At 43.7% G+C, this 16,826-nt stretch overlaps 1 protein-coding gene across 1 annotated transcript in view; it reads left to right on the top strand.

Annotated features, from left to right (window-relative positions):
* The window catches only part of LOC149447462 (synaptotagmin-1-like), a 348,270-nt gene that overhangs the window by 272,400 nt on the left and 59,044 nt on the right, over positions 1 to 16,826 (top strand). Inside the window, exon 4 of the mRNA XM_089652580.1 lies at positions 12,114 to 12,233. Coding sequence (XP_089508706.1) covers positions 12,114 to 12,233 — 120 coding nt within the window. The remainder of the gene's footprint in view (positions 1 to 12,113; positions 12,234 to 16,826) is intronic.

The following is a 16,826-nucleotide window of genomic DNA, read 5'->3' as shown; positions in this document are numbered from 1 at the left end:
GGAGAAGAGCCGAGGTACCGAAGGAGGAAGACTGGATTAACAGAGTGGACCAGATTGGTAGAATGGAAAAATCATACCATATGCATGAAGATAGGATGGGAGTGTATTCTAGGAGATGGGAAAAGTGGGAAAGAGCAAGATTGAAGGAGAAATATAAGAAAATATAAACTAAAAGGTTAACAATAAAATGGATAAGCCTTATTAGATCAGAATGGATTGGAGTCTGCAGAGGGAAGAGGGGGGATGAGGGGCGGGAAGGGGAGATAGTGGGATGGGAAAGAAAAGAGTTCTTTTTTAATAAGGGAAAGATAGAAATGTTATAAATGTTTATTTGTATTGAGAATTTTTTTCCCTGTTTTGGGACTTTTGTATTAATATGAAAAATTTAATAAATATTTAAATTAAAAAAAAAAAAAAAATAAAGTGGATCTCCACCCAGAAGGGGAAGTTCCACTTTAAGTACTGGTTCCCCACTGCCCATTAAGGATTGGCACCTTTGAGGAGCAGGTAGCTGTCAATTTTGGGTCGATCAGAAGCAGAAGTTGTCCTCACCCCTTATCTCCTCATAGTCTTCTGGGACACCTGACAGGTCCCAGAAGACTATGGGACCATTCAGAAAGTGCAACGCTACTCGCTATGGCGCGCAGTGGGCACCTGCCTGTGAAGCTGCAAGCTGTCACAGCCAGGTGACCACACTGAAGATGCTGACACTGGGAACACAGGACAGCTGGTGAAATGGGCTGCGGGGAGGGCACCACGGGATCGAGGGACAGGTGAGTGGCTGTTTTCAGCAGCTACAGTTTTTGTATCTGCTGACTTATTTTTTTACAGTTTTTTATGCTTTAACTTGATGATAGGTTTGAAAAGGATTCCAGGGATGTGGAAATTTTTTAAACAACTACTTGTCCAAGGACTAAATCGGGGTCCCACTCTACTCATCCCTTATGACAATCTACTTGTCCTAATAAAAAAAAAAATTCTAACCAAAGCCGTATTTAAGTCTGAGGTGCCTTTTAGGAATGTCTGGGGCTTTTAAAAACAAGAGGGGCTTTATGGCGACTTAGACTTTTAATGTTTTAACATTGCACTGTTTATCTCCTCCTCCCCTCCTTGCCTGTCTCCAGCACCGCACCCGGGGACTAGAAGGGAGGGGAGAGACCTTGAAGTGTGATGAGTACCGATTAGGTGCTCATCAGAAAAGGGGAGTGCCAGGCTCTCTTAACGCTCAGATCTCAGTGTATCTGCTGAGCGAGTAAATAAGGTACTGGCCCCAAAGAGAGAAAGAAAAAAAAACATATTCCCTCAGGTTACCCTCGCAACACTTGGGTGCTCAGTACAAGCACATGCTGAGCAGCCAAATCAACCTCTGGTGTCCGCTCTGTTAAAGGATAAGTTAACTATTAAAAAAATAAAAAATGGACATATTTTGCAGGTAAAAAAATGCGCATTTAATGTTTTTTTAGGAGCCTGTAAAGCATTGCATCAGCAATCAGAAGATCATGGGTGCCATGCAGGACTCCAACAGACTCTTTGTGTAATCTGTCTGTCCGTACATTGTAAAGGTAGGCAGTTTCACATTGACAGGAAGAATCAATGAGCTACCAGAGCACCCAACAGCACCATGGTAGTTCATTGAGAACTACAAGCCGACATCCACAAAGGATGTTGGTATTCATAGTTGGTTCATTCACAGAACTCTGTGAATGGATGATGCGGCCATGTGGGTAGAGCCCCGCACAGCCACGCTCTTTAAAAAAAGTGACAGCTGGCGTGATGAACTTCTCCCCGTACTGCTGTCACACAGGGGCAGCAGATCACCGAGCCACTGCAGGAGCATGAACATGTTACATGTTCCACCCTAAAACAAGTTCAAACATGTAACATGTTCCTGAAAGTGAACGTATCCTTTATCCCTTTTGCTGCCAGAGCCCCTTTTGCATTTTGTGCACACATATAAAAAATAATTTTAGTCCTGAAGGTTACATAATCCCCCAAAAATATTTTCTGAAAGCAAACACCATAGAGAAGAAAATAGCAGTAGTTCCAATTTTTTATGTCACACGATATCACCGCAAAAGCCTAGCAAACACAAAATCTCAGTCAAAAAAAAACTTAAGTTGGTTTTAGGGCACAAAAAGCCAATACATTGCCCATTTTTTGGTGAATTATAAGAGATGAGGTTGTACCGAGAAAATAGATACCCTTCATGTCAATTCTTAATTTGCGTGCGCATATGAAATGGCAACAAACTGTAGTATCCTATATTCTTATATAGGCAACACTATAAAGCCTCCTGTAGTTGATTAATGTAATGGTACGGAGGAGGCCTGGTGTAGAAAAATTACTCTCATTCTGGCGTGCATTGCGATATGTAACACATGTATCACAATCGACGGTTTCATGTGTAGGCACCCCGATGTGTGCATTTACATTCATACGTGCGTGTATGTAGGGGGGGGGGTTCAAAATTTCTTGGGGTGGGAGTTTATGTGCTTGGGTGAAACTTAAATTTTTTTGCAATGACAACATGTTTTTCTAACTTTCTATTTAACTTGTTGTTGTCATCACAGGGGACAAAAAGTGCACTATGTGATTAATTTTGGTGACAGATTCTCTGTATTGAGACATCCAGGGTCTAAAAGACCCTGCATGACTCCTATGTGCTCCACTGAATGTAATGCAGTGCGCATGGCACTGCATTACATTCTTTCCTGGCCATTCTGTCTATGGAGACCTGGAAATGATGTCATACCTGTCACTTCCGGGTCAGGTCAAGAAGGGGTGGAGAACAGACCTCCTCCCCCTCCACTGATGGCTCTCGCAATACTGATCCTGGGCCCGCAGATGGTTCATTAACGCAAATCACATCACAAAGTATCTTTTAAGGTATCGGGAGTATTTTCACAAGTACGAGTACTCGTGAAAATACTCAATATCGGTGCATCCCTAATTAATAGTGAAGCAGGAGAAGATTTTGAGTTTGAGAAGGAATTAAAAAATTTAGAGGCAGCATGTGTGCAGGCCTGAGTTACAACTCACAGAGCAGGAGGGGAGAAAGACACCTTTGGTCAATAAGGATCTTTGTGAAATCTACACAGTGAAAGGAAAAACATGGTCAGTGGGGAGGCGGTGGTAATTTTGATGTTTTATTACAAATTGATAATAACTGTAACGTTCAGGCTCGGAGACCAGTTGCTATGGCAGTAGAGAGGCTCCCACCGATCAGCAGGATATGTATACAAGCTGGTCACCCTGGCGGATGATGCGGGCTCACCCAAAATGCAGGGTCTAAGCGCTAACTGGTATTTACCAGAGCTCCAGATGGTGGAGATGGGTTTCACTGCATGTTGGTACCAGGTCACGGTCCTCTGGACCGCCCCACCAGGAGGTGAGTAAGGCTGGGTCCCATAGCAGATAGAGCAGGTAGGAATCATACAGATGCCTAGTCAGTAAAAAAAGCCAACGTTTGGTGGGAGTGCAGCTTGGGATCAAGCAAAAGCCAAATGTCAGTTAAAAGTTGTAGTGACGATAAGGAAAGTTGCAAGTACACAAAGGAGCAAGACATCGGCTGAAGAGAGCACAATGATTTGGCAAACAATATGTGCAGAGACATGGCTTAAGGCACCATTCACACTAGGGAGTTTCAACTCATGGGCAGAATTGCCGGGATTCTGCCCACGATTTGAAAATGTGCTGTGAAATTGTGAAAGCGCGCATTCGCGTGTTCAGGTGCCAGCCATTTCAATGGCACCTAAAAACGCAGCGTGTTTTTCCATGTGGCAAATGTGCTGTTCAAACAAAATTGCAGGACAAGCATTGGCCAAAATAGGTTCCTTTTTTTGATGTCACGCATCCCGTGATTTTGTGTACACACTGTAATCGCATAAACAAAATCGCAGGACACGCATTGCCCAAAAATGGTTCCTTTTTTGGGTGTTGTACGTCCCGCGATTTTGTTTACGTGATTACGGTGTGTTTACTGTGCAGAAAAATGCAGCACGATTGTGGCAAACATGCCCTGGTTTTTCAGGTGCCATTGAAATGAATGGCACCTGAACACGCGATCGCGCTTTTTCAAATCGTGGGTAGAATTGCGGTGATTTCGTCCGCGATTTAAAAAGCCCTAGTGTGAATGGAGCCTAAATCAGGAAGTTCATGGGAGGAGCAATGCGTTCAAGGTTCAACAGAAACAGGAGATATGCCCTTTAAATTTGCTGATATAACTTTGCTGTTAATTCATATGAAATGGGATTTAGCATTGTCTGTTGTAAAATTTAAATTTACACATCAGGAACAAGAGACAGGACAAAATTGTACAGGGGATCAGACAAGGCATAGTTCTACTGTTTTGATATGAACAGGTTGTGGCCTCAATCCAAGTATTGCTGGATAGACATTTGTGAAGTCCCTACAGCTGTATGAGTTAAAGCCTATTTTGGTGCATACTCCTATCTAGAAGATGTGTGTATATGGCAGAATCTTGCTTTTTATTATGCATTTGCTAAATTCTGCATGGTCAGAGAGTTGTAGGCCAAGAGAAAAAGCCATGCCTGTCACAAAAATTTTTTTTTCGATGTACAGGAGGCACTTGGCTTGCACTCTACTATATAATCTATGATATGACTGTTGCACAAAGAAGTGATATATGCAGGGCTGCAGTTAGAAACCATGGGGCCTCGTACAGCCAATCTGACAGTCCCCTGCCCAAATAAATACAATTTACTATGCTTCAGTTATGAATTAACACAGTGAGTGATCAGTACCGATCACTTATTGTGTTCATTCAGGACACGGTGGGGCTAGCAAATATGACCTGTTTATTGGACCCTTCCCCCACTGTCTATCCTGAAGGATCCTATTGTGTGCTTGTATGGCTCTCTCTGCAACAGCTAAATTCATGTTTGTATTTCTGTGGCTTCTCCTCCTCTCCCTCCCGCCAGCTTTCAGCTGCTGATTACCCTCCCTGGCCAAATTTGATTCACCCTGCTGCCTGGGCCCCATACAGGAGGACCGGTGGTACCCCCCTAATCCACGACCCTGGATATATGCACAGTGACATCTATGAACAGCACAGAAATACAAACGTGAATTTAGTATATGACATTCTAAGGGCCTGTGTGGATGATGTCATTCTGACATCAATTTGAGATGCCCCTGAGATGATTCAGAATTGACAGACAGTTAACATGCTGTTACATAGTGAGACAGTTTGTTCTATTTCTCATGCATGTACAGTATATATTGATGACGTACATATGTATATATAACATATTGGTGATATAGTGTATGTACTGTGCCCGCTCTAGGCAGCCAAAGCAGCTATGGCCTGGTAACCTAGCAACTGGAGTAGCCTTGGGGAAAAGTGTGAGATTCGAGTTCTGAAGGCACAGATTGAGCGGGACAGGACACAATACTTCCTCATTGGCATGTAACATCTTATGATGAATCAAGCGACAATCTTCTTCTCAATCTCTTTCATAATCCTTAAAGTAGTATTAAGCCCAAAAGCAAACATTTATTAAACTGAAGTTTACTAATTGCGATAGCTGCATTAGTTTTCTTTTTTAGGCTTTCTTTCTTTCTTTCTTTCTTTCCTTCCTTCCTTCCTTCCTTCCTTCCTTCCTTCCTTCCTTCCTTCCTTCCTTTCTTTCTTTCTTTTTTTCTTTCTTTCTTTCTTTCTTTCTTTCTTTTTATCTCTCTCTCTCTCTCTCTCTCTTTCTTTCTTTCTTTCTCTCTCTCTTTCTTTCTTTCTTTCTTTTTTTCTTTCTTTCTTTCTTTCTTTCTTTCTTTCTTTCTTTCTTTCTTTCTCTCTCTCTTTCTTTCTTTCTTTCTTTCTTTCTTTCTCTCTCTCTTTCTTTCTCTCTTTCTTTCTCTCTTTCTTTCTATCTTTCTTTCTCTCTTTCTTTCTTTCTCTCTTTCTTTCTCTCTTTCTTTCTTTCTTTCTTTCTTTCTTTCTTCCTCTCCTAGCAGTAAGTCTGTTGTTTTTCAACAGAACAAGCTGCCCTACACAAGTAGCAGTTAGAGGGTTGAGACAAATCATTTACCCCTGACAGGGGTGCTTACAATGGTCAACTTTTGAATGTAAAAGAAACAGAAAACTGCTAGGGCCCAAAATTTAAAATGGATCCACAGCAGCTAGCACTGTACTTTAAAGCGGAGCTCCACCCAAAAGGGGAAGTTCCGCTTTAAGGACTGCTCTCCGGATCTCCATTAAGGATTGGCACCTTTGGGGGGCGGCGGGGGAAGCGGGTACCCAAATTTGACAGGTATCCGCTCCCACTTCCGGTCCGATCGCCTAGGCTATCGGAAGCAGAAGGTGTAATCCCTCCCTCCCTCCCTGTAGTCTTTTGGGACACGTGACAGCTCCCAGAAGACTACAGGACCATTCAGAAAGTGCAGCGCTACTTGTGCATGTGCAGTGGGTACCCGGCTGTGAAGCCGCAAGCAGTCACAGCTGGGTACCCACACTGAAGATGCCGGCCTCCTGGAATCCAGGACAGTCGGTGAAATGGGCTGCGGGGACACACCACAGGACTGAGGTACAGGTAAGTGGATGTTTTTTAAAAGTCAGCAGCTACAGTTTTTGTAGCTGCTGACTTTTATTTTTTGACAGCATGAGTGGAACTCCGCTTTAATACACAGTACCCAAAATGTGATATACAGAAGTGCAGCACTGTCAAATACTATAGAAGGGAATAATACAAATTGTGAACATATATGTCCCTATTGAAAGGACCACATTCAATAAAAACAAAGAAGTGTGTGTATAAAAATCCCAATGAAGAGCCAGGTGAAGAAAGGAAGCAAAGACCTTCTATGAATGCAGCAGAGGAGGACAGAAGGGAATCCCAAAAGCTTTTAATCTTCCATGCAACAGAACCGCACACCACCTCCATGCACAAGAGGGGGGCATACGGGAGTGAGATGATCCCCAATTATGTCCATATAGTATCCTATACAGTTCGCGTCAACCAGCCACAGCAGAAGATCAGCATGCTCTTCTTTGGTTGAGCTGAGCCGTATACAGTACTATGTGGACATAGCGGACTTGATGTATTCCATGCTGCTGGAGTCAAAGCTGAATACCCCGGGAATTGCATACAGTGCTCTTTGACCAATCTTAAGTGGGGATCATCTCACTCCGGTAAGCCCCCCTCTTGTGCACTGAGGTGGTGTGCGCTTCTACAGCAACATATATGTTCACAATGGTCAGCATTTATTTATGTAGAACCTTTATCCCGAAAAGGAAAAAACTATTGCTGTAACTGCTTATAAAGTGTGAGCTGGAGTTTGGTTTCAGTTTGTTAGTGTATTTAAGTCTGCTAGTACTTCTAACACTAACCTGCCCCATGACTGACAATACTGCTGTCCAAAGGTGTCTCTGTTGCTCCTTCATCCAGAGTGTACACCCTATAATACAGGAGGTGTGTTACTGGCCAGTAAATGCAGGAGAGGAGCGTGGAGGATGTGACAGCAGGCAGTATATGCGGGAGAGGAGCATGGAGGGTGTGACAGCAAGGCAGTATATGCGGGAGAGGAGCATGGAGGGTGTGACAGCAGGCAGTATATGCAGGAGAGGAGCATGGAGGGTGTGACAGCAATGGAATGTGGAGGGTGTGACAGCAGGCAGTATATGCGGGAGAGGAGCATGGAGGGTGTGACAGCAGGCAGTATATGCAGGAGAGGAGTGTGGAGGGTGTGACAGCAGGGGAATGTGGAGGGTGTGACAGCAGGCAGTATATGCAGGAGAGAAGCATGGAGGGTGTGACAGCAGGCAGTATATGCAGGAGAGGAGCATGGAGGGTGTGACAGCAGGGGAATGTGGAGGGTGTGACAGCAGGCAGTATATGCAGGAGAGAAGCATGGAGGGTGTGACAGCAGAGGAATGTGGAGGGTGTGACAGCAGGCAGTATATGCAGGAGAGGAGCATGGAGGGTGTGACAGCAGAGGAATGTGGAGGGTGTGACAGCAGGGGGTATATGCAGGAGAGGAGCATGGAGGGTGTGACAGCAGGCAGTATATGCGGGAGAGGAGCATGGAGGGTGTGACAGCAAGGCAGTATATGCATAAGAGGAATGTGGAGGGTGTGACAGCAGGCAGTATATGCAGGAGAGAATCATGGAGGGTGTGACAGCAGGGGAATGTGGAGGGTGTAACAGCAGGCAGTATATGCAGGAGAGGAGCATGGAGGGTATAACAGCAGAGGAATGTGGAGGGTGTGACAGTCGGTAGTATATGCAGGAGAGGAGCATGGAGGGTATAACAGCAGAGGAATGTGGAGGGTGTGACAGCAAGCAGTATATGCGGGAGAGGAGCATGGAGGGTGTGACAGCAAGGCAGTATATGCATAAGAGTAATGTGGAGGGTGTGACAGCAGGCAGTATATGCAGGAGAGGAGCATGGAGGGTGTGACAGCAGGGGAATGTGGGGGGTGTGACAGCAGGTATTATATGCAGGAGAGGAGCATGGAGGGTGTGACAGCAGGGGAATGTGGAGGGTGTGACAGCAGGCAGTATATGCAGGAGAGGAGCATGGAGGGTGTGACAGCAGGGGAATGTGGAGGGTGTGACAGCAGGCAGTATATGCAGGAGAGGAGCATGGAGGCTGTGACAGCAGGGGAATGTGGAGGGTGTGACAGCAGGCAGTATATGCAGGAGAGGAGCATGGAGGGTGTGACAGCAGGGGAATGTGGAGGGTGTGACAGCAGGCAGTATATGCAGGAGAGGAGCATGGAGGGTGTGACAGCAGGGGAATGTGGAGGGTGTGACAGCAGGTAGTATATGCAGGAGATGACTGCTGTGAGTTTGACAGGGCATTGTATGCAGGAGAAAGTCAGAATGTATGACAGTATGTGCAGGTGAATAGTATGGAAGATAAAAGGCGTATGTAAGTAAATGGGACTTTAAATATACCATTAGAAGCCATCCAACATAAAGAAAAAGGAATACAATTTCCAGAAAAAAATCAATTTTATTCCAATATATTAAAAAAAGGTTTTATCCAAAATACATTAAAACACAACCACCACTGTATTTGCTGTATTTAGTCTACGCATTTCGTGGCTTCCACTGCTTCCTCAGGACCAGCAAGGCACATGAATGGTGTAGAGGGTTGTGAAGACTATACCATGATATAAAATCAAATTCTGAAACAGAGAGAAGAAAGAACATAACTATCATATAGAAATTATATATGCAATTAATACATACAACATTCAGAAATACCCCATATATGTGAAAAATGATGGCCGTATCATTATAAAAAATATCTTACCCCCAATAAGTAGACTGAGGGAGAAAAAAACAGACATGATATATCTTTACAGTTGTGTTCTGTGAATGGGCCTGTTGGCACGTGGGAGAAACTCATGGAGGCAATAGTAAACTCTCTATTATCTTATAGGCATCAAATCTCACAATATAGTATGACCACAGAAGTATATAGGCTTACCTGTATAGCATATTGGTGGTCCAATCCTAATATCATTAATATTGGTAATTAGTTAGGTCCAATTGGCAGCGGATCAAATATAGTTAGGCCCAGACCTCAGGTGTTATACCAGCCTAGGTCTAAACAAAATGAGAATATAGATGGTCTACTGCCTAAACAGCAATGAATATTTAACACCAACGTTTTTTTTTTTTTTTGGGGGGGGGGGGGTATTTGGGATTTTTGTTTCTCCACATTTTGTGTGATACCAATACAAACGTAATAAACATGAGAATGCCTAAACATTTGTAATTGCACCAATTCTCTGGGCAAAGTGGTGGATTATCTGGCAGAAATGCAGGGGTGCAGGGGTGCCAATATTTTTGGGGCATAACTGTATATCTTTAAAGTGAGATTTATTTACAGTGTATGTAAGATAACTACACACCAGCAGTGCAATGAACATGAAATGTATGAAAATCTGAACTAAATGCCAAAATGTAGAAACCTAAACTAACTAAATACTTATACACTATAAATATATATATATCTGCAAATTAATCATGTAAGGCAAGGGAAAACTAGGGGAGATGGAAAAACAAAACTGGTAAAGGAGCAAGGCAGCAAGGTACTGGGTTCAGAGCAAGAACAGGAGCAAGAACAGGAACAGGAGCAGGATCAAGAGTTAATGGCAACAGAGTGTGGCTGACGTACGGCAAACAGGATACAACCAAAATACTGACGCGCTGTGTGCTAATGGGAGCAGAATTACTGTATATGTCCTGCTAGCACCTATAACCATTTGTAACTAATTACTGGGGCCTACTGACCTCTGAAAGACACCCGCTTGTGGACACTATAACTACAGTTTTCTACCCAGAGCAGGGGCGGACTGAAAACTCATGGGGCCCCCAGGCAATAGGGGATCATGGGGCCCCTGTGTTCTTGCCCAAACTCAAAAAAGCCTATTAAAAAGGTACCAGGGGCATCTCATGGGGCCCCCTACTGACCCCGGGCCCTCGGGCAGTGCCCGAGTTTCCAAATGGTCAGTCCGCCCCTGGTCCAGAGATCCACAGTGCCACCAGCAGGTGAATCAGGTCGTGACACTGCTAGACGCTACTTAAAGTGATTGTAAACATTTTTCGAAAAATAACAAACATACAATAATTAACTGCTCAATGCAAGAGAATTGTACAGAGTGGCCCCAATCCTCCTCTTCTCAGGTCCCCTGCCATCGCCCCTGGCTCCTTCACTTCCCACTGTGCCACCACAGGAAGCCACTTCCTATTGTGGCACACCTATGGGTTCGATCCTGAGACATGCTGCCTGCATCTATAGACACAGACAGTGTGGCTCGGCCCCGCCATCCACTCCCTCATCACAGAATTTGAGCCAATGGCTCCTACTGCTATCACTATGCTCTGTGAAGAGGGAGAGAGTGGAGAGAGCTGCTGTTCTTGAGCACAGCTCTGGATTGAGATCGGGTACGTGGTGAAGGTGGGATCTCACTGGGAAATGACCAATCTGTGTACTGAAGGAGTGAATGTAGAACTCAGAAATTATATAATATATAGGCTGCAGGCGCCTAAATATGAATAGTGTTAAAGATAACACCAACTTTGCTATCACTTTAAACAGTTTGTTTGAACCAAGCTGGCCCAAACAAGTTCCTTAGATAATACATGCAGCCTCTGCCAGCGCTATATAAACTGTGCATAGGTTCAGCTACATACAGCGCTTTGTTCCAGCACTGGTACAGGGACTTCCCGTCCCACTCCAGAATAAAGTCAAGTTGGACTGAGCGCTGCTCAACCATTCACAGGAAGCCTTGCATTTTAGCAATAAATACAAGGTTTCCTCTGAATGGCTGAGATGGAGAGGCAGGTGGATGAAAAGTTGGAAATCTGTGGAAATCTGCCACAAATTCACAAAATGTGATAAAATAATGTATCACATTTGTTACAAGAAATGTGACGTAAGAAATCAATCACAAGTCTGTGACACATTTGTGCACTGTGCACCAAATAGAACAACTGATGTACCTGTTGATAAATACCTCCCCATTCCGTTTATTCAGCAATCATTCATTTATGCTGCATTCCCCAATCAGGGCACTTTTTCCCTGCAAAATATGAAGTAATATTTATCATATACTATTTATTCGAAATATATAAGGTAGCTGTCAAATGTTTAATTAGGTGTACTGCATCCCCAATATCCTGTAACCAAAAACAACAAAAAGGGACTTTTAGGGTAAATATTATATATACCAATGATATAATTATATATAAATTATTTACAGTATACCAATTTTATTCCAATTATGTCACTGTTACACATATATTTTCTCAATATTTAATACAGTCTAAGTGCAGCTGAAATTACAAACAGAAAAGGACAAGGGACATTATTTATTAAAGGTGGCCATAGATGGTTTGAATCTCGGCAAGTTCACTAGGGACCAAGCAAGATTTAAACCATGTATGGGTAGGCTGAATGTACCCAAGTTGATTGATTGATGAACAACCAGCCTGTTGGATTTTACATTTGATTATTGCTAGTGGCTGGGATGGCTCTAGATACCTGAAGATGGCAAGCATGTTTATGAAGTTACTGTCACTATTGATTGCTACTTCTCTGTATAATGAAACAGTTAAATAAAGCTTTTATATTTTTCTGTGCAGGTGCAACCCGATGTTGAGGATTTGGATCCCTCTCTCTTAGGAGAAGGCAAAGAAGAGAAGCCCGAGGAGAAACTCGGAAAGCTGCAGTATTCCTTGGATTATGATTTTCAAAATGGGCAGGTATGTGCAAGATGTTTTTACAGTATGGTATGCTGACCAGAACCATCTGCCAAATGCTGATCAACTCCAACAGGCTAAAATAATATTGTCAATATTCTGGTAGAAACCAAAGCTGAGTGATACTTGCCCTCCAGATTTACCCCCCTTTCTGACCAGGCCATTTTTTGTGATACGGTGCTGCATTACTTTAACTGACAATTGCACAATCATGCAACGCTGAACCTAAATGAAATGTATGTCCTTTTTGTTCCCCCACAAACAGAGCTTCCTTTTGGTGGTATTTGATTGTGCGGTTTTATTTTTGTGCTATAAACAAAAAAAGACCAACAATTTGGAGAAAAACCTATATTTTTGACTTTTTGCTATTAAACGTCTAGTAAAAAAATTTAAAAAATCTAATTTGTCATAAATTTAGGACAAAGTGTATTCTGCTACATGTCTTTGCTCTAAAAAAATCATAATACATGTACATTAATTGGTTTACGTGAAAGTTATAGCATTTACAAATGGCGGTGTATATACTGGAATTTTTTTTTTTACTAGTAATGGTGGCAATCAGCAACTTATAGCGGGACTGCGGTACTGTGGCGGGCATTCTAACACTGGGGGGAACTGACTTGGTGTAATTGACATCCCAACTGACACCAATACAATGATCAGTGCTAATAAAAAGCACTGACACTGTACTAATGGCACTGGGCAGGAAGGGGTTAATAACTGGGGTGATCAAAGAGTTAACTGTGTGCTGTGTGTTGTTTCACATTATGTGCTGTGTGTGTGCTTCAATGTAAGCACACTGCTTTTTATGGATCTCCATACTATAATTTACCATAGTCAGCTCCTAGAAAACCCCAACACTACAATTTTCTGAAGGGAAAAATTCACCACTCAAAATAATTAAGTAAATGGTTCCCACTGCTGTTTCTGTGTCCTGTGAGGAGAGAGAGAGACCAGCACTGATGTGGACAGGCACATTGCTGGATTGAGATAGGGCTCAGGTAAGTATAAGAGGGGAGAGGGGGGGAATACAAATACTGGAATTGTATTACGGTAAAAAATGTTCTGCCTTTACAACCACTTTAGGGAAAATGCCTAAATATGGAGAAACTGAAAATGGGTAATGCAGTTACTCTTTAATCAACTGTCACCTTACAAACCACCAAAATATCCTCACAGAGGATGCAAAATGGTATGTCCTAACCCTATAGAACATCCTACGGACTGACTAAATGGTTTATAGACCCTGCTAGATCCATCCATGTTGTGTTAGGACTTGCTATGAACAGGATAATGTGCTGGTGAAATCCTAGCTATGAATAAGCCAACCGTGTCGGCTGGTCTGTATAACTCAAAGTCACTGCAAGAGGCAAGAACTCCTCTCACATTAGGCGAAGTATCACCTTCAGATGTGCTTGGCCAAGAATCAGCATCTGTCCCACATCCTTACCTCTGCAAAATTGAGAAATGAACATGTTATGAGTCAAGACAATGTATTCAAAGACACGTTGTTTACTGAAATTCCAGCATTCTCCCATAAACAGGACAAACACTATTCTGTCCAAATGTTTAAGTCTTTATATGTATCCCACTGAAATGTTACTACTTGCAGTTTAGCAAAATGGAGGCTAGATGACAGTGGTCTGCAGTGAAAGGTTCCTCACATTGATAGAAAAGTCCTGTGGGACTTGTATTTCTGGATAGCATGACTTGGCTTGGAAGTAGAGTGTCTGGGACTACATTTCCTAGAAGATGTAGCGTGTGGGCGAGGGCATATAAAAAACAAAGCCCTGGAGATTGGCGAGGGGTCTGTGGAGGGGAAATAAATGAGAATGAAGTTTGCCGCTGGTGGAGACGTTGAAGGAGGCCGCGGACCAGAGAGAGAAAGAGAGAGAGAGAGTGGAGGAACTTACTGATTGTCCAGCCCACTACGGTGCCAAGCAGGTCACTCTGACAGGAGAAGACAGAGGGGAATGTCAAGCCTGAACCAGAGGACTGTTCCTATTCATGGTGAAAGACGGACCGCCGCTACCCGCGAAACCATAGTGATCTGGTGAGAGAAGTCCATGCACCCCATGATAGAGTGAGCATTACTAGTTTATCATCTTAGTTGTCTACTCGCACATAGCTGTGAACACTTCAAACAGTGGCTGGGTTGCGGACTAGTTATACCAGTGCCATTGCTGGAATATACATGCATTACAGTTATTATTCAACCTGACTGCAAGACATCAGCCCACAGCAGTACCATCTGAATCAACCAGTCCCATTCCATTTCTGCAGAGCAGAACTCGCACTACTGTTCATCTTTTGCCTTTGACCTCTAGAGGGAACTGTCTTTGTCCACAGACATTCATACCATTTGTTGCTATTTTCTACTCCAAGCTCAGTTCATTATCAGAGCTCTTACAGGGAACCATACAATAATCGCTGCTAGTAATAAAAAAAGTGTTACATCTTTCCTTTGTTTTTCTCATCATTCGGGAAGTGGTTACCCTGAGGAACTATCATCTACCCCTAGACACAGCCTCACATCAACTGGGCTCCAACAAGAAGACATTACAGAGCTCTTAAAGGATACACTGCCAATTTTACTTGGGAATTCTCTTTATTTCATACTTAATCCTTGTCATCCAGTTCTGAGGACCCACAATGTGCTTACCTGTCTCTTGATAGTTGTCTTCTGCTCACTTGAGGATACAACAGTCCCCTCAGATGGGAGGCAGTGGATTATTTCTGAAAGCAGGCCTGCTAACAAATACTGCTGTTTGTTGTGAATATTGATACTTTTGGTCATAATTGTCAATAGTGATCAGTTACTGTCAATACCAGTGTTAATTTGTTATTCTTAACTCAGTCACTTCCAAACTCAATATAAACTTCATTTTGGTTTATACTACCCTGTGTGTGAGTCCATTTTGCAGGTGTGATTTATCTGGGTCATTAGAGCATGGTGATGTCAGCAGAGGTCAGGCTTTCAAGAGGAGGCCCAGACTGACAGAGAAGCCAAGCAAATTACTAAAGCAACCCTTACAGGGGTAGTGCTGCCTATATTTCTGTTTTTGCTCCCTTTTTATTTATTTTTTGTCTTTCTATTTGCATATAGTACATATACTGTATCTTTGCACTGCCCACCTATGAATATAAATGTTAAACAATAATAAGTGGCCTTCTCTGTACCAAGCTAAGAATTCATACTCCTAGAAAGATTGTGGTGTTATTTTACAAGTCTCTGTACAGTATGCTCAGTCATAATGTCACTATTAATCTGTATGAAGGTGTCAGGGATCGCCGCGACGCTGGTCCCGGCGCAGGCGCAGTGCGCCGTCTCATGCAGGGCTGCGGGCCCCTAGGTCCCGGCCAGCCGCGGCGATGGTTTCGCGCATGCTCACTGGTGTTCGCGGGTGTGCACCGGGCACCAATGACAGCGCAGGGCACGGTATTTAAATCCCCCCTGTGCTGTCACTGGTTGCCGAATGGTCTTTTCCTGTTACCTGTGTTCCTGAATCTGTTAGTGAGTATTTCTGATCCGGATTGCTGATTTCTCCTGTCCTAACCCCTGGCTTGCCTGACCTCGCTCCTGAATGCCCCTTTATAGATCTGACCTCCTGTTACTGACCTGGCGTGTGACCCGACCATTCTCTGCCTGCTGCTTTGTACCGCACCAACCCCCCGGCTACCGCCTCGGCTTGTCTGACTGTGCACTTGCTCATCCGTCCATCCCACCGGGATCTCCCGGTCTCCTCACATCGGGCTCTCACCCTGCGGGAGCCTCTGGCGGACTCCTCTACCACTGGTGGGTGTACCCGGTAGTCGCGACCTGGTCTCGGTACACTCCAAGTCCATCCCCACCATCAGGGGCCCTGGTGAACAAGTGATCCGGGACTTAGACTCCGCGCTCTGGGGAAACCTGACCAGTGGGTTGCTAGAGGTGCCGCCAGGTGGTCCCTTACAGAAGGCATGTGGCAGCTAATTGCTGATTAGTGTGAAAGCTGCTATATCTTTGGATCTGCGTGTATATGCTTGCCTACCTGACCAATCAGCTGACAAACTGCAGGTGGTGGCAAGCTACACTAAGGCTACTTTCATACTGATCCAAGTTTTTATAGCGTTTGCGGTGCCTTTTTACAGGACTTGTGACTCAAAAACCACACCAAAAATGCAACACGGTGCTTTTTTGATACATTTTTGCCACGTTTTGGGTGCATTTTTTTACTTCACCAAACTACACCAAAAAAAGCAGGATTTTAAAAAATGCACTGGACCCGCAATGGATCAGTGTGAAAAGTTCCATAGGAATACATGGTTTTTATTCCGCTTTTTGTAACGCCAAAGGGGGAAAAAAGCAGATCAGTGTGAAGTCAGCCTGAATCTTTTGCCTAGTGTATGTAGGCAGTGGGCCAGCTTATATAAAAGCTTGGGGAAATCTGAAAAGCTTATGGATTAGCTAGCTGCATTACAAACCTTAGAGTGTACAAGATTGTATGTAAGATATGTATCTGTGTGTGTCTAGCCAGCGAGATTTGAGTCTTCCTCCCATGGTGGCCAATGGTATTCCAGTTTCTGATAACTGTTTCACAAACATGCTTTGGTTCC

The sequence above is a fragment of the Staurois parvus genome, unplaced genomic scaffold (genome assembly GCF_062004578.1).
Source record: "Staurois parvus isolate SC_StPar_1 unplaced genomic scaffold, SC_StPar_1.0 ptg000686l, whole genome shotgun sequence".
NCBI lineage: Eukaryota > Metazoa > Chordata > Amphibia > Anura > Ranidae > Staurois > Staurois parvus.
Note: the sequence above shows the minus strand (reverse complement) of the source record. Positions and strands in the feature narration are given on the sequence as shown.